The sequence below is a fragment of the Theropithecus gelada genome, chromosome X (assembly GCF_003255815.1).
Source record: "Theropithecus gelada isolate Dixy chromosome X, Tgel_1.0, whole genome shotgun sequence".
NCBI classification, from domain to species: domain Eukaryota; kingdom Metazoa; phylum Chordata; class Mammalia; order Primates; family Cercopithecidae; genus Theropithecus; species Theropithecus gelada.
This window is the reverse complement of record NC_037689.1, coordinates 120821853-120847548: the sequence shown is the minus strand read 5'-3', so window position 1 is coordinate 120847548 and position 25696 is coordinate 120821853. Positions and strand designations below refer to the sequence as shown.

Genomic DNA, 25696 nt, shown 5'->3' with positions numbered 1-25696 from the left:
GTAGAACATTTCCTTTTTGACACTAAAGCTTCTATCATCTGAAATAAACAAGAGTCTTGCTGTTTCAAAGTAATGATATTGAATGAGTTTTTTTCTTTGTTTTCCCAGAGGGGATTTACTTCTAAACAGTCACAAAGCCAGTCTAGCCAGTCTAGTGTGAGGTATGACCAGAGAATTGGGCCATCTTTTTTAATAAGCCGAAGATAAAATTCCTAAATATAGAATACTGATGTCTGCTACTAACTCCTAGGATAAATATTTTTGCATTTATAGAACAAGTTTATTTAAGGCTGTCAGTGAGTGTCAAAGTCACCTAACATATGTTGTTGAAGGCTTTTACCGCAAGTGGAGTCTCACTTGCTTAGGGCCTGGAGATATTAGGATAGACTTAAGATAAACCATGCTTCCAATAAACATCTTTAAGAAATCCAACCGGCCGGGCGCGGTGGCTCAAGCCTGTAATCCCAGCACTTTGGGAGGCCCAGGCGGGTGGATCACGAGGTCAGGAGATCGAGACCATCCTGGCTAACATGGTGAAACCCCGTCTCTACTAAAAATACAAAAAACTAGCCGGGCGTGGTGGCGGGCGCCTGTAGTCCCAGCTACTCGGAGGCTGAGGCAGGAGAATGGCGTGAACCTGAGAGGCGGAGCTTGCAGTGAGCCGAGATCGCGCCATTGCACTCCAGCCTGGGTGACACAGCGCGAGACTCTGTCTCAAAAAAAAAAAAAAAAAAAGAAATCCAACCATAGGTTTTACTTTTGGGACACCATTCTGTAGTTTTGGGTGCATTATTGCTTAAATATATTAATTCAGGTAGCCCAATAAGTGTTAAGTAATCGCATCAAATTGCCATGTCATTAGATTAAGAAATAGTGACCACGATTTGGACACCATGATTGGTTAGGTAACAAAAAGTGTCCTTGAAAAGGAAGAATAAGGCAGCCAACTTACAGAGAGACACCTGGAATGGCTGGAGGCAGGGGAAGGAAGGGAACAACCTACTAAAATACAGTAAGAGATGAAGGAAGGCCAGTGGGTTGTTCGGCCATGTATTGATCTACTCTGGAAGCTTGCCATTAGGAAATTGGGAAGCAGGGAAAGCAAAGAGGAATGGGATATCCTCTTTTACATATAGTCCTTAATATGCACTTGGGAGAAGAAGATGGAGAGATATTACAGGTACTAAGAATACTTTCACCTTACATTTCATGAATGGTTCAATCACATGCAAAACTAAGTTCTAGGCTTTTCTAATTTCTTTCAGTCTACCAGCATTTACATACCTAGTTTTTGTTATATTATTTTTCATTTGTCAAGATACTGCTCTCTGACTTGAATCACATTGCTAAGGGCTATTACAAATAGAAAGAACTTTTGTTTCTCCTAATGGTGCCTAGTATAGTATTCTGAATATAAACCCTTGTGTGATGCTTAACCTCAGAACAGTTGGCTGGCTCTTGTCTGGGGCAGTTTTCATGTAAATTACAATGCCCACCCTGGAGGTCTGATCCCATTTGCCTTCCTTCTTCTTTATGAATTACCTCCTGAATATTCAGTGATTTCTTAGGTAGCTAAGCAATTACTCATCTACTCCAAGAGATCACTTTCTGTATACTCTTTGTTTCTCTCATGGGGGCATGATCTCAGATTGACCTCTGAAATCCAGGTAATAACATCTGTCATATCCTTTACTTGTGTTTGTCTTTTGAAGACGCTGAAAGACTTCTCAGCCAGCCCACCGCTAGACACAGGCTGGTAAAGAAATGACATCCTGATTTGCTTTAGGGTGGCTCCAGTATAGCCGTACTGTCTGTCATCTACCCAACCCATCATATAATTTGAATGTCATGGAGGACACAGACCTAAGTGAAGTATAGAGTCACTACTATGTAGTGGTGGAAGACTGTTTGACTCTCTGCTTATAACCATGTCTCTGAAAACAGGTCTCTAGAAGAACTTTAGAATCCTAAGTATAGAAAATGGTTTAGATAAACTCTAGCATTGAAGACTCTGATCAGACTTAGTGCTTCAGGGTAAGTTGTGGCAGTAGGTGTGGAGAAGAGGAAGAACAATTTGAGTAATTTACTTCTGTATCCCTGTCCCTCCAAATTTATAATTTATATTAACCATGGCTCCTGACCATCTTCTTTTTCAGACTTTGGATAGGATGAAAGGGAATACTATGGAATAAGGTAAAAGATATGAGGGTATCAAGAAGTCTTATAACTTTTGGTTGAATCTATTCTGATTGGAAAATTCTGTCAGATGCAAATCCAATCAGAGCAGTGATTAAGAGTACCTGGTGTCAACCTCCCTGGGTTCCAGTTCCATCTCTACCAATTATTAGTTGCATGAACTCTAAGTCTCAATTTCCTCATCTGTAAAATGGAAATAATATCTCCATCTACCTACAGAGATAATATGAGGATTAACTCATGAGATATATCAGCATACATATATAGACACATACATTGCTTAAAATAATATCTGAAACATAGTAAGCACTCAGTACATATATATTTGTTATTAAAAATGCCCAGTTAGCATATGTGGTTCAAGGTTTTAATGCCTTTAATTATTTTCAGTGATGCTGAAAAATCTAGTTAATCCTCAAATAGTTCTTGAGCTTATCAATCAACATGTGTTACCCAGTGTTATATCACAGGAAAAACAAACAAACAAACCAGAGAGGTCTTCTAACATGCTAAACTTATATTAGTGAGACCTGAGTATAGCCCAATTCTCAGACTTTGCTCTCATGATATGACCTTAGATTTAACTGATACCTTGGGGAAGCCACAAGGACACTGTTCTTTAGCAATAGTTCTCAAATAATTCATTTTCATGAACACAGAAACTCACCACTCATGAGCAAATAGCTATGGTCATCAGTTACTGAGTACCTACTGAGTGCCAAGCACTGTACCAAGTGCTTTCCACATATAATCTTATTTGATCCTCACAACAACCATGAAAGGAAGATAGTGGAACAGTCTTTTAAACTGAGAAATATGAGCCCCAAAGAAATTGTCACTGCCCCCGTTGTCACACAACAAGGAAATCAGGGAGCTAAAATTAGAAATCATGTCTATTTTATTCCCAAGCTTGTGTTTATTCAACTATATGGCAAACAAAATATTCCAAGAAGAAAGAATTGCTAACCCAAACTGTCTTTTGGATTGGTAAGTCAGCTCAATGTTCTGCAAGGAACATTGAAAGTAAGGGCTGGAATAAAAAGGGGCCAACAAAGTGGAGAGGAACTGGGCAGCACAACTATCTGCTGAGTAAGGGTGAGGCAGGGAGCAAGCATGTAGCTATAACATTTTTGCTTCACTTGTCCTAGGTCCAGCTGTAGGCAACAGTGCTCAATTGACCACAATTTCTAGACATATTTTGAAATGTGAGCACTCTCCCCTTTGAGTTACAGTCTCATACTTTTGAAGGGCCCCTAATGTTAATCTTGCTTATACTGTTTTATTTAGGAAACTGACTTACTTTCATTTCTTAAAACTACCATCTTCAAAGTGACAGCCAGGATTTCTGAAATGAAATATACCTGAAGGATTGACCTGCTTCAGGAATCTGTCCTTAAGAAATGCTACCTTCACATCATCCATGATGAAGTGATTTTAGCCTGGAATATCTCAAGGTGAAATTATACCTTATATAATATTTGGGGTAGAACATTGAAACATATTGGTTTGAGCCCCACTAAATTAGCATATGCTATAATTTAGGCAGAGGATATGCTGAGACTTATCTGTAAATTTTCTATGGAATAAAGAGAAATACAGTTAAAACTGAAGGGGAAATGTGTAAATCTTTTTAAGGGGACAGGCTTTTAGCTATATAATGAATAGACAAATTAGAAAATATTTTTATCTATTTATTAAGCAAGTCTTCTATAAGGATATTTACTTGTCAACACACAGGATTAATTTGGAATATTTGTATATTATTGAAAACAATGTTAAGACATATCTAGATCTGACTTTTCACTAATTCAGTATGGCTTCACCTTCATATAGCCTGAACTGGTGAGATTTTACTGTCTTCATTTCCTCTCTGTTTTATAATGAGTCGTTTCTAATACTGACTCTCTCTCTAGTCTAGTTAAGCTCATTTGCTCTGGTACTGTCCTTAGGCATGCAGAACAGTTGCTCAGTGCCCTTTTTATGATGACTCTTTATACTTGAGAAGGTGATTAAACTGCCTCTTGGCTCTCTTTCACCAGGCTAAACAACCCCAACTCACTTAGCTTTTCCTCACAGGACCCATTTTCTAACACTTTAATCTTATTTTTGCTGCTTTTCTTTGGATCTTCTCTAATTGCTTTGCAACTGTTTTATGATTTAACCTGATAAGCCGGCCAAATTCAAGTTTTGGCATTGGCTAAATATTTAAAGAGCAACTTACAAATTAAAAGAGGTGGTGCAGTGTAGGGGCAAGAGAACTGTATGAGGAATCAGAAGACTTGAGTTTTATCCTTGCTCTGCCACTTACTAGGATTGAGCAGAGGGTTACATTTAAACAAGTCATATAAATGTCTACAAGTTTCAATTTATCATCTATAAATTTGGGATAAAACCTATCTGCTCTGCCTGCCTCTTACAGTGAGTGTCAAATCAGATTATCTATGGGAAAACACTTTGTTTTGGCATCAAAGCTCTATAGAAACACTATGTGTCAGGCACCTTTCTAAATGGTTTGCATATATTAACTCATCATAGTACAGTTATCACTCTCATTTTTCTACGAAAAAATGGAGGCACAGAGAATTAAATAACTGGCCTTGGGTCACAAAGATAGTAAGTGATAGAATCCATGCAGACTGGCTCCAGAGTCCATGCTCTGAAACACTATTATGCTGCTTCTCTGAATAGACATTAAAGGTGCAACAAAGCTATAAGGTATATATTACTGTGGTGGAGGATCTCTTCAGTAACAAATAGATAACTCCCAGAGAGGCAATCTTTTCAAAAATTAATGTTTAGATTGGTCATTGAATTGAGTAAGGCAGCGGTCCACCAGTGAGGAGAGCTTCATAAGCACAGCACAGTAATAGGAATGCTATATTGGGTCAGGCCAGTGGTTCATTCACCCTTGTACACCTAAACCTTCTTATGGAAAGTGCTCTTAATTCTTAAATTCAGGATATACGGTCTCTAAATATTCTCTATGTGCCCTACCAACCCTTCATGGTTTCATCTCTCTCCAGTGCTGTCCTTTTCTATGTTAATTCTTATATCTATAAATTTAGAATGCTTCTCTTGTAGATCAACTGTTAAATAGAGATGTGAAAGGCTGATTGATATCTAACTGAATTTTTCCCTTAATGTAATCTCAAGGGTTGAAACAGTTTTAAAAAAAGAGCTTTGGGGAAAAAATATTGAAAGAATTTTGATTTACCTTATGTGTTTGAATATTCACAGGGAAAACCAGAACTTATATCATGACATGAGGAGGTTATGCTATATAACACTATGTTGAAGACCTGCTTATATTTTAAAATTGCACCACATTGAAGCACTTTTATTAACACTCATTGGATATAGAGTACAATATAAACTTAATTTATGCCAAAATCTGATCTGTAGGGAACAGTGTTACAGTGGTGTAACAGGTTCTTCTACCTCAGATAGTGGTATGAAATATCATTTTGTGGGAGACTGTAGAAATTTCCTTCCACAAAAATGATCTCAAACAAAGCTGAATACACTCTTGGAGGATGGGAGCATCTCTAGGGAGAACTTAATACTGATTGAGTTATAAATGCTATCATTCCAATCAGGAGTTGTATAGTGAACTATGATAAATTTATCAAAAGACTGGTTAGGAACCAATGAGAAAGGTGATTGATAGCTCTGTATTTTAGTATTCGATGTCTTTAAAAAATGTTTTCTATAAAGAAATATCATGTTGAAGTTGTTGCTTAATTTAAATAATTTGTTTAATGAAAATTTATCTTCATTAAATAAATTATGGCAAATTCACTATATCATTGAAACAAGCTTAAGCAGAAAGTCACACCTTTGAGATAGTGTGTACCTTAATAATAATCACATCATGTAACAGTAGGTACTTTTGTGCCTCTGGATGGAAATACAACAAAATTGCAGTGGAACTTCTGAAATGTACTTGTTCAGTATCCATCTATCCATTCGTTCATCCAACATCATGTGCCAGTTACTCTGTTGGACACTGGGGATATAATAGTGAACAAGATAAATCTCATTCTTCCCTCATATAATTTATGACCTAGTAAGAACATCTTAAATGGCAGAGAAAACAATCATGAGTTGATGGTTTTACGACAATTTTTTGAAAGAGGGAAAAAAAGTAAGTGACAGTAACTCTCTATCCTTACTTAGATGTTGCTAAAACTTTCTTTGAACAATGTTTCCTGAAAAATTGTATAGAAAGTATTTTAAAGGATACTATGAATATGCATATAGAAGAAAGGAAGGTGGAGAAGTATGACATGAAAAGAGAATAGAGTTTTTGAATGATGCTAGTTTAGTTTTCCTGAAAGTATCTAGTAATAATGATTTTTTTCTGTAGCATTTTATACTTTTTAAAGCTATTATACCAATGATGTGATATAGAGAAAATTTTATTTTCTCCATTATGTAGATGAGAAAACTGAGGCATAGATATTTAAGTACCCAAGGTCCCACAATTATATAGAATTCAGAGCTCTACCCACTGCTTTTCTATTACATAATGCTGAAAAATCCCAGACTGCAGTAAAAAGTTCTATAAAATCCAAAAGACTTTAACAGAATATAAGATATCTAAGAAGCCAAAGTCACTAGTACAAAAGAAGAAAAGCAAAGTATGACAAGGAGGATGTTCTTCTGCTTTGGGCTATTAAGTAGGTCACCCACTAAAAGGCTATTTTGGTATAAAATTTTAGAGGGCATGTAGTACATACACCAACATCACTGACCTGATTCTTCACTTTCAAGATCTAAGAAAATCAAAGGAAGGTCTTTTTTTTTTTTTTTTTGTGGGGGTGGGGGTTGTAGTGGGGGTGGGGAAGGGGCAGGTAGATCATTTGTGTAGCTCAGGAGAATGTTAGTTGAGAAACTTGATTTAACCAGGCTAGTGCTCTATATTTTCTGTGAAGTATGATTCACTAGAGGGTAATGCTGATCTTAACAAGGGGACACTTTGTATTTCTACGATATAGAGTCAGCAGTTTCCCTCCTTCCCTTTCTCCGTTTGTCCTTTTCTCCCTTCCTTCCTTCTCTTCCCTTCTCTTTCCTTTTGTCACCTATTTTTTTTTTTGCATTTCTTTTCTTATGGGGGCATATCTGACAAATTATTAATATTTAATTTGCTATAAAACAGCTCTCCCAGGCAATAGCTGCTCACTATAATTTCAATCTCTGAAGCTGTTTTGGCCTCTAGGTACACTGGGATTGAATTAGAATGGAAATGTTTCCCTTACAGTTTTGTTTATGGCAGTGTGGGCACTTTGTTATTAACTGGCAAATTGAAACTTCTAAGGAAAGTAATAAACTTTCTTCACATTTCAGCTTGACTCTACCCCGAGCACATCTGGTTTAGGGTGAAACATTTCTTCTAATATTTTTTAGTCTTAAATTTAAATATCCAAGCTTAATAATGAATATATTTTGGCCCATTGAATTCTATTTTTAAAAGCATAAACATTTTTCTCATATGCCACTTCTTATTTAAAAATGGTCTTGCTCTGTTGCCCAGGCTGGAGTGCAGTGGTGCAATCATAGCTCACTGCAACCTCTGCCTCCCGGGTTCAAGCAATTCTCATGCCTCAGTCCCCTGAGTAGCTGGGATCACAGGTGCCTGCCACCACGCCCAGCTAATTTTTATATTTTTAATTTTTAATAGAGATGGAGTTTCACCATGTTGACCTTTAAAATAACCTAATTTTTTTTGAGTCTTGCTCTGTCTCAAAAAAATTTAGGTTATTTTAAAGTAATATAAGATCTTATTTCTCCTTTGAGAAATTAAGGGACAGTGATAACTTGTTGTTGCCCACATTGTCTGCATGTAATGGGTCTTAAATGAATTTTTGTGGAGTGAATGAATTAAAAAGTTATAAAATGGAAAAAAATAGTCTTAAATTGTTCTTTCTTTCTCTCTCTCTCTCTCTCTCTCTGTTTCTGGATCCAGAGGGATAATCTGAAAAAATATAGACAAATTCAAAACTTGGTGAGTACTGTCCTGACAGTCTGTCTATCCATAGTCATGAAGAATGGGTGGTGATCTTTAGAAGGGTCTGGAAATAGTACATATTCCAGCAATGAGGCTCCTGAAACAAAAACCCTATCCTTCTGCACTGCTTAGTCCCTTGTCTGTTCCCTGTTGGGAAGAAGGTATGGGAAAGGAAGGGGATTACTTTGAAAGTCAGTCGTCTATGAAGCAGAGGTGTGGAGGGGTATGTTTATCTGATAGGTAGCATTAAATTGCAAATACTTCCAGATTAATCATGGAATGCAATTTTCAAACAGCTTAGATTTTCTTCTCTTTTCTGTCTTTCTTTCTTTTTTTTTTTCCCTGCAGTCACTGGGGAGGAAAAAAAGATTAAAGAGACTATCAAAAACTGTTGGCACGTTTAGTCTGTTGGCTACTTAATTTATTAGCAGATATGGGAGCTGCCTCAGGTTGATAATTTAACATGTTGGCTGGAGGTGAAATAAATCTCAAACGTACCTGTTCCAAAATTGTGTTAATCCTTTCGACTTCGCAGTCAATCAGGTATCGCTTTTCCTGCCTCCTGTCCATTTCTTCAATGATGCGCCTGAATTCTTGGACGTCTTTTATGTTTCCTACAGACCTTGCTGTCACTTGCCAGTTGTTTTGCACGGCTGCTTCCATAATCGCTTGGAGGATGGAAAATCCTGAAGGAAGGAAAAACAGCTTCAATGATTTAAAAATCTTTCTGTAGGTATTAAAGGTTCTACTGAATTTCTATTCACAGTCCATCAGGTGCCTTTGAATCTTATCCATTATGGAAAGCAGGCTTACTCATAACGTCAGCCTTAACCCTCCAGACAGTTTGCACTTCCATTTTGTTGTAAAGGAAAGAAGATTCTACAACTTTTGGGCACCAGGCATCAAGTAGCTACATGAGAGCTCACAGCTGAATTATATTATCTAATTGTTTTTACTGACATGCATTATCAAAATATCTATGGAATAAAATCAAGAACTTCTTACAACTGCCTGCAATTTCCTTACTGCAGTTGAAGCTCATTTATTTCATCTTCTATACAAGCATTCTGGCAAATTAGAAATAATTTCAGTGGAGATAGAGCCTCATTATAATATGGCTTCTCCTTACATAGAAAGGACTATCCAACAATGTAAATTATGTCTCCCAAGTAAAATAATTTTATGAAAACCTGAAAAAGACAGTCTATAACAAAGATATCATACTTGTGAGCTCTTGATCACAACATTATGGAAAAAGTTCAGTCATATTAAGTTTTCCTGAATTCTTTCCCTTTCTCAATGAAATTTACCAGGAATTCATAGTTCCTTTTTAGCTAATTTACATTAGATAACTGTTAGCTACTACCCTGGATCTATGCTGAATGAGAAAAAGAGAAAAGATCTGATGCTTGAGTTTTGGGTAGCCTTTTTGGAGTTAGGGTTTAAGAAGTTGGGAAGAACAAAATATCTAAAGTATGATCCATAAGAATAGCACAAGAGTTTTCTACATGCTGGTCTTTTAGAGTATTCATGTCTCTAATATTATATTGTGTCTGTAGTTTTGCTTCTGGTTTGAATCCATATCTGAGTATAACTTCAACTATAGATATAATTTTATTGGGATATTGCCAAAAGCAGCTCATTTCATCCCATAAACCTAAATAGTTTTTCATTTATATTCAAGTAAAGACTAATGGGAATGGGTGATGGGGATGATTTGCAAAGCCAAAATGATCCATGCCATAGCAATTTGATGACTGGAGGAGAAGAGAATGGGAGAGGATTGCGATGCCCTTTGAGCATATTCCAGGTTCTGTGCTGTTTCGGGCTCACCCTTTAGTGTAAGCAGGCTACAATTCGGAATTTTCTTCATTGTACCATAGAAAATGGTATTGACATTTGAAGAGCACGCTTCAGGGAGATGGCAGCAGTGACTCAGCCGGTCATTATGACTCCTTTGTGTGCTGGGTGTATGCAGGAAGAAGATCACAAATGAGACCCAAGCACTTGGTAATTTCCAAATGAGCAATTTCAGCACAGGAGCTCAAAATTACAGATCAGAGTAAATTACCATTGCTTTAAATGTTAATTCTTTCTCTTTTTAAACCAACCACGCATATTTATTTCTCAGATTTACATTTTCATGTGGGTTGTTGATGTGCTTTCTGCTTCAGTGGGAGTTGAGGGGACATGGTAGGCCAAGGCATGGGATTGAGAAATAAACATAGGAAGAAAGAAATTAAGACAATTGAAAATCTTTCTTAAGCAGTGTACGATAAAGCCTCATTATTTTGAATCTCACTAATTAAGAATTTATGAAACTTCATCAAAGACTGAGTTGAATTTTACTTTTGTACTATTTATGAAGAAAACATTGGCTAAATAATAATGTTAATGAAAGTGGACAGAGTCTTTAATATATTTAAAGTAAACTTTTTAAAAGGCCCTTTAGCAGAATACAGCTGTTCATGTGTTGAATCAAAATAAGCCTTCTCGTAATCTCTACTCATTGGTCTTATTCCACCATTTGGGATGACACAGAGCAAATTTAACCCCTTTTGCACGTGTCAGTCCTTCACATTTTTGAAGGCAGTTAGCATGTTTCCCCTTAACATTCTTTTCCTCAGGCTAAAGACGTCCCAGTCCTTCCACTGTTACTTTTATGGCATGATGACAAGTTCCCTCGCTGTTCATGCTCTCCTATGGATATCTGTCAATATTTTATTGATCCTGATAATTCCAATGTGATCTGATCAGTGTGAACGACAATGAGATTATTGCTTGCTTTGACATGCGTTGTTATTTTAGCAGCCTTTGCCAGTATTTTTAAATACCCAAATTATATTGTTAATTAGTATCAAGCTTGGATTCAACTAAAACATGTCAGTTCTCTCCATAAAAATCTTTCGTCTGGAAAGACTCACCATCCATGTGTCAAGATTTATTCCATTCCAACCTGCTTTTATCTCCCTTTGTTTAATCCCTCACCCCATTCTAGTCCCCACTTCTTCCCTATTTTCAAATTCATTCAAATCTGGAAAATGGCCTCACTCACTTATTCAGTACTCCAGGCAGCCACACTTGTCTGTCCATTTAACAGGCACATCTGACTACACCTGCAGACGTTTCTGGATTATCTTCTTTGCCCATGAAAATTCCTTTACTGACTTCTCATTAATTACTCCAGAAATGAGTAGATTTAAATTCACGGTAAATTAATTATAAGCAATGGAGAAATGGGTTTAAAGAATTATATCACAGACATTTAAAATTTTAAAATAAAACTGGATGAAGAAATTATAGTAAATACACATAGAATACTATGCTATTGTTTAAAAGACAGCTGAATCTGTATACACTAACAAGAAAAGATTTGGGCAGTATATATAATATATTGTGTAATAGGTAGTAATAGAAAAAACAAGCTGTAAAATAGCATTTATGTTATAATTCTATTTTGTGAAGAAGCTATATGTTTGCATATGTATGGAAAAAATCTGAAGGAATTGGCAGAGTTATCTCTGAGATGTAGGATTACCAAGAACTTTTATTTTCACTGTCATTTATTTATGTAAAATGTGGCCCTTTTACAAGAAGCAGGTATTATTTTCTGTAAGTACAATAACAATAAAGATTAAAAAGAAGTACAACTCATGCTGTCCTCTCAGAACATACGCTTCTGGAAGAAATAGATGATAGATGAGAGCTCCTTTGTAGGCTGCACACTGCCACAAATGAGAGGCATTTTACTAAACAGTGACTTACAGATCTTTTTATACTTTTGTTCTTTGAACCATGTGAATGTATTACCTATTCAAAAATTAAGTAGAAAAAGCACACTGCTTTTTAATGAGAGCGTGTCTGGAGCCTCCTGGGCTATGAGCCTTGCTCACATTTTTTGAGCAAGTCAGAACTGTGGCTGAATATTGCAGTGTCTTTTACCATGCAGACTTTCTCTGTGTTTGCTTAAGCATGTGACTGTGTACTATAGAACCCTGGGGGGAATGGTCACCTCAGCTCAGTACCTGTCACTGAGCAGCCCAAGAAAAACTTTTATTTGTTTTCATACCTAATTTATTGTAGTGTGACTGTTTCCTGATGAAGCTGACCAAACAGAGTAAATATGCACTTGAGGGAGAAGAAAAGAAAAATTTGACTCAGGATGCAGAGAAAAAAACAGGCATTGGTGCTTGTAGGAGGGGAGGTATGTAACAAACCCTTGACTTTGTAAAAATAAGCCTGCTGTTTTAGCAGCTTCAGAATTGTCATCCACTCTCTGTGAGCTTTAACGTGCTCAATTTTGCAACAGTAAAAACTACTTTTATTTGAGCAGCAAAATCTCTCATTCTGATTCCAGACTGCTGTTGCTATCCACTGTCCTCTTCTTCCTCATTTTAAAGAATGGTAGTTACCATATAGGTAAGTGGGTGAATGCTAGATTGTCATCTGCATTATACCAATATAACATAGTTTGTGGCAAGGAGTGGGAAGGAAATTATGGATGAAGAACTGGGCTGCAGCTATGACCAATTTAATCCTACTGAAGTGGTGACTGGGCTACTCTTGGCAAATAAGGTGTGACAATCTTGGTAAAGGGTAGTGTGGTGGATGCTGTGCTGTACCACCCAGATCCTCCTTCAGCACCATAGAACTTACTCCTTCAGTTGTTGGAAAAGTTGCAGCTTAAGGTTATGACCCCTTCCTGGGGTATCCTGCATCCAATGACTGATTGCCACAGGATAGAAAGGCACAACCCTCATACCCACAGCGAGGTAACTCTAAAGGTAAGTCATCCTAGCTTCAGAGCTCCCTGAAGGGAGCTGAGGCTTTGTCATGACTGCAGCATAGCTCATTTTCTCTTTGTGCCCAAACCTGCGTCCTTCTCTTCTTCCCACAATTGTTGCTAATGAGAGTACCAGCCAATAGACTTCTTGCATGTGAATCTCTATTTCAGTTTGTTTCTGGGGGATTCATCTGTGACTATAACGTTGATCTCATGACAGGGATAGCATCAGATACAAAAAGATCTCAAATATATAATTGTCAAAATCATTTTCACAGGGGAAAGAAGGCCAGGATTTTGTTCAATGTATAAACAAGTGAAAAATCACTCCATGCTGAACACATTTAGTATTTGATCTGAAGACACAGAAGAACAATAAATAGGATATTGACATATGGAAGTTCATAATAAAGATACCCAAGGAAATATAGTTGAGGATAATTTTGTTCCTGTTGTGTATCTTCCAGCAGGGACTATCACCACCTGCTGTCAGCTGTGAATCTGTACCAGATCTCTCAGAGCCACATCATTTGTACTTCTGACGGGGTCTTTTAACAGTCCCCAAAATGATGGGAGTTGCTGATATTGATGAACTGGCTTCTCATGAGTGTTGACATTTATAGCAATTTGTGCTTGGCTGTGATTCTCAGAGGGTTTGCCACAAAGCCCCAAGCAGGTTTACTGACCCTCTCGAAATGTTCTAGAGCGGCAAGTTGGTCTTTCCCAGAGGGTAATTCAATACTTTTCCAGTGGCCTGTGCTAGAAATTACCTTGTCAATATTTTCAGGTTGATAAAGAGAGGCTTAAAGTGGCCTATGAAAACTCCTGTAGCTTATGATTATTAGACATAGAACCCCAGTATTATAGGCTAGTACTCTTACAGATGACTCAGAGAAGTAGGATACAATTTTTAAAGCTCTGTAACTCTTTTCAAATGAAATTTTTATGGAAGCCCAATATCTAAGACAGGTAAAAGTGGAGCTTCTCAGGTTTGAGGGGTGGTACTTAGACAGGGGAAGTGACTTGCGAAATATCACACAGTTAGTTTAGAATCAGAAGCGAGACTGGAATCTAAGCAAGCAGAGCTGGAGCTAAGGTGAGGCAGGTGAAGCACCTAGGGTAAAAATTCAAGAAGGCACTTTCTGAGGGTTGCACAAGTGCAGCCTCACTTACCTTGCCCTAGTATTGACCCTGTAAGCAAGTCTCTTGGCTTCCAATTTAGTGGTCTTTCAAGTGCATCATGTCCAACTTACTTTATAGCTCTCATTTTAAGATGACCCTTAGCAACATTTTGGTGTGGACAGAACTTAATTCCTCATGTCCTTTTCTCTTCTCTTTTTGATGTCATACAACATCCTGATGTTTGCTTCCCTGTCTCCCCAGTACCTTGAGTAGGCCTATCACTACCAATCCCAGTCTTTTTCTTCCTCTTTCCCCATATTAAAACTTTCCTATCCTATGCTCAATTCCCTCAGCGCCCTTCCCTTTTCCAGGTGCCAGCATTAAAATAGCTAATGGCATAATGTGTTATCCTTTCAGTGAACGCATGTACATTTTAGCAGTGACCTTAACATGAATGAGTTTAGAAGGAAAACAGAAGAGAATGTTGAACATTGTTTTTGAGTCTGCCCATCTTATGGGGTCATTCAGATGATAAATTTGAAAGTCGGTGATGTGCTTGATGATCTTATGGAGTTTAACAAATAAACAGCTGGTAGATATGGGGTATCTCAGGGGCCAGTGGAGTGGGAAGACAATGGTGAGACAGGTCCCCAGAAGGTTAGTGTCCATTCTTGTCTATGTTACTCAACTGAAATCAGCTGAAAAAAGTGTTTCTTTCTTTTTCTGTGTCTTCACCTACCTCTGTGGCTTTCAATGCTGGTCGCACATTACAGTCACCCTAGGAAGTATGAAAAACGGATGACCAAGTCTTACTCTGGAGCAATAAAATCATGATCTCTCAAAGTGATTCCTGGGCTTTGTTTTGTTTTATTTTAATCTCCCTGGGGGATTCTCATGTACAGCCAGGGTGGAGAATCACTGACCTATTCTAAGGGCTACCCAATACAAATGTGGCATATTAAAGCAGGCCTTTTTTTTTTTTTTCCTGAGGTGTTCTTCATGACCAGCAGAAAGGTTCTGGGTGAGAAAGGCATATTTCAAGAAGGACTATATACCACCTAGACATCAGCAAATAAAGACACAGAGGCAAGAAGGGAGGGCTCAGGCCAGGGTTACAAATGGCTTCTTTCTGTGGTAGATGAAGAATCTGGAAACCTTGAGTACAGTATGTGGGAAGCAGACCCAGATGTACTTAAAGCACTTTACAAATGTCTTTTCTCTTCTGAGGTAGCATCTGCATATTTCTCTCTAAGTATAAAATTAATGTGTTCAGTTTGGACATTTGGAAAAACATAGAAAGTACAAAAATTAAAAGAAAAAGCATAGGTGACTTTATCCCTCTTTCCATTCTATTTTATATAAATAGACTTCACACTTTTTATTTTAGCAAACTGATAATAATGCAGTCGTGGATCACTTAACGATGGGGATACGTTCTGAGAAATGCATTGTTAGGTGATTTTGTCATTGTGCAAACATCATAGAGTGTATTCCACAAACGTACATGGTATGGCCTCCTACACACCTAGGCTATATGGCATAGCCTATTGCTCCTAGGATACAAACCCGTACAGCATGTTACTGTACTGAATACTGTAGGTGATATGGTTTGGCTGTAGCCCCACCCAAACCTCAATTTGAATTATATCTCCCAGAATTCTCCTGTGTTGTTGGAGGGGCCCAGAGGGAGGTAATTGAATCATGGGGGTTGGGCTTTCATGTGCTATTCTTGTGATACTGAATAAGTTTCACAAGATCTGATGGATTTATCAGGGGTTTCTGCTTTTGCTTCCTCCTCATTTTTCCTTGCCGCTGCCATGTAAGAAGTGCCTTTTGCCTCCTGCCATGATTCTGAGGCCTCTCCAGCCATGTGGAGCTGTATGTCCATATTAAACGTCTTTTTGTTCCCAGTTTCGGGTATGTCTTTATTAGCAGCGTGAAAACGAACTAATACAGTAAATTGGTGCCAGCAGAGTGGGGCGTTGCTGAAAAGATACCCAAAAATGTGGAAGCGACTTTGAAACTGGGTAAAAGGCAGAGGTTGGAACAGTTTGGAGGGCTCAGAAGAAGACAGGAAAATGTGGGAAAGTTTGGATCCTCCTAGAGACTTGTGGAATTGCTTTGACAAAAATGCTGATAGTGATATGAACAATAAGGTCCAGGCTGAGGTGGTCTCACATGGAGATGAGGAACTTGTTGGGAACTGGAGCAAAGGTGACTCTTGTTATGTTTTAGCAAAGAGACTGGTGGCATTTTGCCCTTCCCCTAGAGATCTGTGGAACTTTGAACTTGAGAGAGATGATTTAGGGTATCTGGCAGAAGAAATTTCTAAGCAGCAAAGCATTTAAAACTTGGGTGCTGTTAAAAGCATTCCATCTTTAAAGGGAAACAGAGCATTAAAGTTCAGAAAATTTGCAGCCTGATGATGCAGTAGACAAGAAAAAACCATTTTTTTGAGGAGAAATTAAACCAGGCTGCAGAAATTTGCGTAAGTAGCAAGGAGTCTGATGTTAATCCCCAAGACCGTGGGGAAAATGTCTCCAGGCCATGTCAGAGACCTTCATGGCAGACCCTCCCATCACAGACCCAGAGACCTAGGAAGAAAAAGTGGTTTTGTGGGCCAGGCCCAGGGTCCCTGTGCTATGTGCAGCCCAGGGACTTGGTGCCCTGTGTCCTAGCTGCTCCAGTCATGGCTGAAAGGGACCAATGTGGAGCTCAGGCTGTGGCTTCAGAGGGTGGAAGCCCCACACCTTGGCAGTTTCCATGTAGTGTTGAGCCTGTGGCTGCACAGAAGTCAAGAATTGAGGTTTCGAAACCTCTGCTTAGATTTCATATGTATGGAAATGCCTGGATGCCCGGGCAAAAGTTTGCTGCAGAGGCAGGGCCCTCATGGAGAACCTCTGCTAGGGCAATGCAGAAGGGAAATGTGGGGTCAGAGCCCCCACACAGTGCCCCTACTGGGGCACTGCCTAATGGAGCTGTGAGAAGAGAAGCACCATCCTCCAGACCCCAGAATGGTAGATCCACTGACAGCTTGCACCGTGCACCTGGAAAAGCCACAGACACTAAATACTAGCCCATGAAAGCAGCTGGGAGGGAGGTTGTACCCTGCAAAGCCACAGGGGTGGAGCTGCCCAAGACCATGGGAACCCACCTCTTGCATCAGTGTGACCTTGAGTCAAAGGAGATCATTTTTGAGCTTTAAAATTTGACTGCCCTGCTGGATTTTCGACTTGCATGGGCCCGGTAGTCCCTTTGTTTTGGCCAATCTCTCGCATTTAGAATGGCTGTATTTACAAAATACCTGTACCTTCATTGTATCTAGGAAGTAACTAGCTTGCTTTTGATTTTACAGGTTCATAGGTGGAAGGGACTTGCCTTGTCTCAGATGAGACTTTGGACTGTGGACTTTTGGATTAATGCTGAAATGAGTTAAGACTTTGGGGGACTGTTGGGAAGGCATGATTGGTTTTGAAATGTGAGGACATGAGATTTGGAGAGGCCAGGGCAGAATGATATGGTTTGGCTGTGTCCCCACCCAAATCTCAACTTAAATTGTATCTCCTAGAATTTCCCTGTGTTGTGGGAGGGGCCCAGGGGGAGTTAATTGGATCATGGGGGCTGGTTTTTCTCATCCTATTCTCGTGATAGTGAATAAGTCTCAAGAGATCTGATGGGTTTATCAGAGGTTTCTGCTTTTGCTTCCTCCTCATTTTTTCTTGCTGCCACCATGTAAGAAGTGCCTTTTTCCTCCTGCCATAATTCTGAGGCTTCCCCAGCCATGTGGAACTGTAAGTCCAATTAAATTTCTTTTTGTTCCCAGTTTCAGGTATGTCTTTATCAGCAGCATGAAAATGAACTAATACAGTAGGCAACTGTAGCACAATGTATTTGTGTATACAATATATTTGTGTATCTAAACATATCTAAGCACAGAAACGACACAGTAAAAGTATAGTATTATAATTTTATGGGACCACTGTCATATATGGGGTCTGTCATTGACTAAAATGCCATTGTGTGGTGCATGACTGTATATGTGTCCTGCCTTTTAAAAATCTAGCATTATATCATGAACATTTTCTTGTTATTAAACATTTTCAAACATGAGTTTTAATGATGACATAGTATTCCAACCTTTAGATATACTGTAACTTATTTAACTATTCTACAACATGAACATTTCAATTTTTTCCAATCTCTCCTTATTATGAATAATGCTGTGCTGACAACACTCATACAGCATCTCTAATTATTTTCATAGAATAAATGTCTCAAAGTAGGAATACTGGGCCAAACATTTATGGACATGTTTAAGGCTCTTGATACATACTGCCAAATTGCCCTCCAGAAAGGTTGTCCCACTTTAAGTTCCCATAAGCAGGTTATGAGAGTACTTGTCTCTCTGCCCCCTTGCCAGCACTGAACAATATATTTGCCCATTTGGTAGGTGAATAAAGAGGATTCTCTTTTTTTGTTAGCATTTCTTTATTAGTAAAGCTAATGCCTTTTTAATTTTTTTGTCCAAGTTTATTCATTATTTCGAGTACTGCCTGTTTATTTCCTTTGTTCAACTTTTTAGTGATATTAATGTCTTTCTTATTGATTTATAAGAGCCTTTATATATTGACATTAAGTATCTTGACATATGCCATATATTTAATCCAGTTTATTTTACTTTTAATGTTTATGATACATTTTCATGAATAAAAGTTTGACATTTTAATGAAATTAATATTCTTCATCAAAAAATCACGTGAATGGTGAATAAAATTTGCTTTTTTTTTAGAGATGGGGTCTTGCTATGTTGCCCAGGCTGGTCTGAAACTCTTGGGCTTAAGCAATCCACCTGCCTAGGCTTCCCAAAATGCTGGGATTACAGGTGTGAGCCACTGCGCCTGACCAAAATTTGCTTTTCTACTCTTATTCTAGTGCTCACCTGGGCTTTAAACCCAAACTTATGCCAACCACTCTTTCCATTTCTTGCAACGTCTTTGATCTCCATGGAATTTCCAATAAATTTCCCTTCCATACTGTGGCCAAATAAAGCAATGGGGAAGCTAGATATGGAATGTGAAGGTGGTTTCTGAGACAGATGTAAAGAAAAAAATAGAGGCAGAGGAAAGAGAAAGATGATGAGCCCAATTTAGTTATTTCATGGTATGTTTTCCCATATCTCAGAAACCTGATATACAAAAATCTGAACTCAGAGCCAGTATTTCAGGTTATGATTATTCATATTACAAAGTATGCTTTCATTTAAAAATAATTCCTGGAAAGACTCCTGTAATACATTTGAATCCACATTTTGTTGTTTGTTTTTGTTTTAACTTGATTTAAACCCTTTTATTTTCCATCAAAATCAATATAGTGATTGTCTAAATTTGAGATGCTAATACAGAAACTGTTCTGTGTGTGAAGAGTTTGATATGGGAAATATCAAGAACCCCTTTATATTTGCATATGGATGTCAGTCTGTGAATTTTATGGAACAAGGTAAAGACAAATATTCACCCACATTCAGTCCTTAATTTACCCTTAGCAAATTAATATTTCCCTGAGGCTTCCATTCCTCATAATTGTGTTTGTTTAAATTTTCCTTTAATTAAGAGCTGACCCTCTGCAAATCTTCTTCTCCTTGGAGCTGCATTATTAGGATGCTTGGCTAATTTGTGGAATCATTGAATAGAAGGTGCCCCCAGTTTCCCAGTTCTTTATGCTTTTTCCTCTCTCCCAATACAAATTGTCTCTCAGTCCAAATGAAACTCTTACACTAGACTGTCCATGACTGATAACAGCTTCAATTGTGAACTCCTTCATGAAGGATGTATGTTTTAAAATTAGAACCAAAGACTTACAATATAGGGGCAAATTGTAGACAACAGTAAGTGATTGATCAAGTATTGTTTGGCAACTTGAGGTACCAGGTACCCCAATATCTTACTTGAGGTATTCCAAGTACTCCAATAGCTCACTTCAGGAGGCAACTACTGACTACTTGTCAAGTGTAACTTTGGCTCTGAAGCTGGCAATGCATGTAATGCCTTTTCCATTTTCCTCTTTCATCTTGTTCCTTATTTGAACTTTGTCTCCCTGTTGGTGAATTATGTAGTTCCATTCTCCTCTCTGTGAGCCAAGAAAACATGCCCAAATAGATATGTCAGTTTCATTGAGTGAAAGTAAACTTGCTTTGCATTGCCAGCTGAAAGGATATTTAGAAGACCATCTGGAGTAGATTTACTTAACATCTGGGAAAAGCAGAATAGGCAAGCCTGTGATCCTCACCCACACAAGATCTGATATAAAAAATAAAAAAAATAAGAATAACAGAAAGCAACTGGGGTTTGGATTAAAGGGGATACTACAATGATTGTGCATAATTCCTTCATGTTTCTGTTTGGTATCTAAATAATCATTCTGGGATAGACTGCCTGCGATACAAACTCACAGAGGACAGGAGTCATCTCAAAGTTTCTCCAGGGACTGCTGAGTTCTTAATAGATGCCATGTGATGATTAATCATGCCCATTAATAGGGTTTCTTGCATAACATTTCCTCATCTGGCATCTTAATCCCTTTGAAATCAGTAATTTCCAGCTCTGATCACGTGACTGAATCTCCTAGAGAACAAGTAGTGAGTGACGTGGATGTTAGTAGGCACTTTATGGGTACCTGGGGCAGAGAGCTGACCATAGATTGCAACCAGAGAATGCACTTGCCAGCCCTATTTGGGTGGCAGTAGGGGGAAGGCCTTATGCATGATTAAAAGGGGGCTTCACTTATGGGTTGGAGAAAGGAGTGCTACCAGTCAGCAACAGTACATCTTCTTCCCAGGTCCCATTTATTCCACATGGAACCTAGTGACTACAAAGAAGAAGATGACTACCCACCCTGCTACCCCTTCTCCAGCAGAAGATGAACTTTGAAGTGATTCCCAGAAGTGAGTATATTTTATATTGAGCATCCATACTCTGGACTTCTGTGCAGAGTAGTTCATGTTGTGGCCTGTGCCTATGGACTTCTAAAGTGAATTGACTGAAGTGAGACTTGAGCTTAGAAAGTATGTGTTTAGGTTCCACTAAGCAAAAGGCTTCTCATCAGGCAAGTCACTTATCTGGGAACATTCTTCAGCATTCTCAATTTTTAGAAAGCAAGGCCAAGACAAACCTCTTAACATATCTGAATTTTGGGTGTGAGGTATGAATGATGGTTACCAGTGAGAAGGAAAAGGGGGTAGGATGTGGGGGTGAATGTATGCCAAAGATGAAAAGGGTCTGGATCTGAGTGCAAAGGACTGTAGCTTATTCTGCCTGCTGTGCCTGCCAGGAGTGCTGAGACTCCTTGATCCTAATACTATTGGAGGGCTGTCAAATGTAATATTAAGGGCAAACTCTTGCCTAGAGGATACAGAGGAGCCAAAGACACAGTCCTGAGGACAACAGAGAGCAAGTTGTTCTCTTGAGGAAGAAAAGTTCTTTTTGACTTAATACTGCGGTTTAAAATCTGCTTGGGAAACACCCAAAATGGGGTTCAAAACTCACAAGATAAGTATTTTCATGTGCCATCCACCATACTAAAAAAGCCACATAGAACACCCCCAAGATCCACTCACTTTGATTAGTTGTTTACTTTCAATTGAGTTTTTCCAATGGGGATATGAGAGTGAATTTGGCTGTATGGAGGAGGGTTATAGGCTAATGTCGTCAAGGCCTTGGGTTCCAGAAAGAGTGGCTGAATCTTGTGTGAGCTGCAGAGAAGTCAGACTGTTTGTGGTGGAGAGAGTTCTTCCAAGTTTCTCAGAATTCTCAAATATGAGAGCCAGACACATGTACACCATGGAATACTATGCAGCCATAAAAAAGGATGAGTTCATGTCCTTTATAGGGACATGGATGCAGCTGGAAACCATCATTCTCAGCAAACTATTACAAGAACAGAAAACCAAACACTTCATGTTCTCACTCATAGGTGGGAACTGAACAATGAGATCACTTGGACACAGGAAGGGGAATATCACACACCGGGGCCTATTGTGGGGAGCGGGGAGGGAGGAGGGATAGCATTAGGAGATATACCCAATGTAAAGGATGAGTTAATGGGTGCAGCACACCAACATGGCACATGTATACATATGTAACAAACCTGCACGTTGTGCACATGTACCCTAGAACTTAAAGTATAATAAAAAATTATGAGAGCCAGAATCAGTGATGGTCCCAATCTCTTCATTGTACCAATAAGAAACTGAAGCCCAGAAAGACAAAATGGTTTGCCCCAATGATAGATCCCAAACTTGGCCATGACCACAATACTTGTCTTCTTTTAACTTTCAATATTAATGTAAAATGAAATTTCTGTGGCATTTTCTGAATAAAGATTCATTTTGATATAGACTAAAAGTTAAAATCCAACAGGAATATCATGATGGATATATCCCTTGTACTTTGCCTACATCACATCTGTGACTTCCTTAAGGGCTCTTCTCCTTTCCTTCAATACCTTTGCATGGAGGAGCCAGAGAGCCTACAAACAAGTTTGTCTGTTAAAGCACATCTTCCTCCTCAAATCTAGCTGGGACTCCCACTTGGCACTGGAGCCCACTCTAATCTATGCAGGCTCCAAAGCCTTTGGCTTGGTTCGCCCTTCTTACTCACACAAATTCTCATGCAAGGCATAGCCTTCTCCAGCATTTTCCATCTCTCATGATTTACTCTGGTTGCCCTCCACTCCTAGAAAAGCCTCACTTCCATCCCACAAACCTTTCATTCATTAAGACTCACCTTAAAATACGTATCACTGAACAGATCATCTGATTGAGATAGTGGGAAATGAAGATTCCAAGCTCTCACATCCATCCTCTATTACCCTGAGAATCTTAGGCTATAGAGGGTTACTCCCATCTCTAAGGGATTATAGCTGAATGCCAAATTTAAATCATTTTTTGACTAAGAGATTTGTGGTTTTCTTGTATTGTGATGTATAACTTTTTTACTCTCATCCCTCAGATTTTAAATTGAACTGCTTTCCCTTGGGCTGTCAAGGGGGGGCAAGGATAGAAACTAACATTTATTGAGTGTCTACTTTGGACTGAGTACAGTGCTAACAATGTGTACACATTATCACATTTAATTCTTCCAACCCTAAAGAGTACATAGTTATTCCAAATTACCAGATGAGGAAATTGAGGCTCAGAGAGGCAGATGTTCATGAAGAAAAACACTTAACTAGTCTGGATTCTAAGTTCACACTCTTATTTCTTCCCCTGATCAGTGACTGAAATTATTCTGACATGTGCAGTTGTCCAGGAAAGTTGGAATCGTACATTTTTCTATGTGTTACTCCATGGCAGGGAGGGCTCTAGAACACATTGTTGTGTAAATACCTGAAGATGCCCAGGATTTTTCAGGCTCACAGGGATACAGGTCATGCAATCAATTGTAAGTCAGTGCTTAAAAGAAACACAGTCATGGTTCTCTAGCTAATGGTATATTTCCTGTCAGTTAATCACCAACTTTGCAATTGAGCTGGAGTTACTAGACTGGGCAGGTTTTATTATTGTTTGTATCCTTACTTATTCTTCACACTCTCTCAGATATCCCCACCTCCAAAGCAGTGGTTTCTTCTGACTTTCTTATTTCTGTCAAATTTCTTAGTTACAAAATTTGAGTACTATCTTGGTCCCTTCCACTGCCCTAAGAGAACACAAAGTCAAATGTATTAATTATTTGTGTGTCTGCCACTTTCTTTACGTTCTAACTACTACCAGCTATTCTGAAGTTATTATTGGTACGTGCTTGGGCTACTCCAACAGTCCTCCCCTTTCATGTAAGCTTTTCACTAATGTCAGCTTTAACTTCTTCACTCTTTTGATTATGTTATAGCCATTCTCAAAAACTTTCCAACCTTTTTCTTTGCCCATAGCAGAAAGTTCAGAGAAGGCATTATAAATGTTTGAACTTGCTTGCAATCTAGTATTTACCTTCTGAAAAAGTCTTTGGGACCTCATTAAAATACGTGAGCATGTGGTTGTTCTTTTTCCATTCTGGGACTCAGTTTCCTCATCTGTAAAATGATATTCTATTCCTGGGAGTGCCATAGGATTGTATAAATAGGTACTGTCAGAATTTGCAGGGCAGATCAAGAGAATTCCTTTTTTTTTTTTTTGAGACAGAGTCTCACTGTGTTGCCCAGGATAGAGTGCAGTGGCATGATCTCAGCTCACTGCAACCTCCATGTCCTGGGTTCAAGAGGTTCTCGTGCCTCAGCCTCCTGGGTAGCTGGGATTGCAGGTGCATGCCAACCCACCTGGCTAATTTTTGTATTTTTAGTAAAGTCAGGCTTTTGCCATGTTGGCCAGGCTAGTCTTGAACCCCTGTCCTCAAGTGATCCGACATTCCTTGGCCTCGCAAAGTGTTGGGATTGCAGGCGTGAGCCACCGTGCCTGGCTGAGAATTCTATTTTGATAGGCAACAAATGGAGGCTAGAATTTAGAAAAAAAGGAAAGATAATATGAAACGGGGAGAGATAGAGAAAATATATTTCTAAAGATTTCTGCTCCCTTACCCTGATTGTTCCCAAATAATATTTCACTTGGAAATTAACACTTTCGCTAGAGCTGTGGAGCATAAAGCAAAGAGATGTAAGCAAAGCCAGCTCACCATTTGATCTAGTCTTCTTTGCCATTAATGGCATAGATTACTAAGAAGGTTGGCTGGCCAAGATGGAGGGAAAAGTCTAGATCTCTGGATGAGAAGTAAGCTGACTGGCCCTAGCAGTCATCAAAGTCATGACTTTGGTTTCATTTAACCAGGGGATATACCCGGCTGAACTAACTATAATATTTGCAAAGAATAAACAACCACAGGGCAATGACTGATTTTAGGAGTGCTTCAGCAAACTAGAATCTGGGGCTGGAGAGTTTACAGAGGGAAAGCCCTGAGTCACTTAGAGTTAAGATGACAACTCTTGAGATGGACTTCTGGGAAACTTGTTTGAATAAATAGAAATTTATTTGAATAAAATGAATCTAATTATAAATCACATAGATAACCATCATAATGACTGGGTTAGTGCAGGGACTAGTTGGCCATGCCCAAAAAGCTTCTATGCTCATTCAGGCAAAGTACTCAGTGATAGAACTTAACAAAATGGTTGAGTTTCTCTTGGCTGGGCATCTGATCCCCTTGGCCAGTGTCTTAAGTCTTACGTATCATTTTGAGGAAAAGGAGGAGTTGTCAGGTCATGTGAAGATGAAAGTATTTATTAAGCTCTCCAGGAGAGTTAAGTAACCTGCCTAGGTGGGCAGGGATAGTGGATAAGAGGGAAAAAGTTAATGAGGACTACTCCTTTAGCTTGGAGACCCCACCAGAGCCAGCAATAGACCAGCCCAGCAAGACTTGTTTCTACACGACCCCTGGAAAATGTAGGTGTGGGGCCTTTCTGGATCTCCAAGCTGTCCTACTTTTAAAGGCATCTTAAATTTGCCAGTGTGTTTTAAAACACTGTTTGACAACCCCTTTAGGCCATAAAACATGTTTATATTTTGGATCAAAACCACAAAATCATAATGCTTTGGAATCTTCTTAGGG

At 38.7% G+C, this 25696-nt stretch overlaps 1 protein-coding gene across 2 annotated transcripts in view; it reads right to left on the bottom strand.

Moving 5' to 3' along the window:
- The window catches only part of GRIA3 (glutamate ionotropic receptor AMPA type subunit 3), a 315030-nt gene that overhangs the window by 162882 nt on the left and 126452 nt on the right, over positions 1–25696 (bottom strand). For both annotated transcript variants that reach the window (XM_025373321.1, XM_025373320.1), the window contains exon 4: positions 8702–8889. In XM_025373321.1, coding sequence (XP_025229106.1) covers positions 8702–8889 — 188 coding nt within the window. The remainder of the gene's footprint in view (positions 1–8701; positions 8890–25696) is intronic.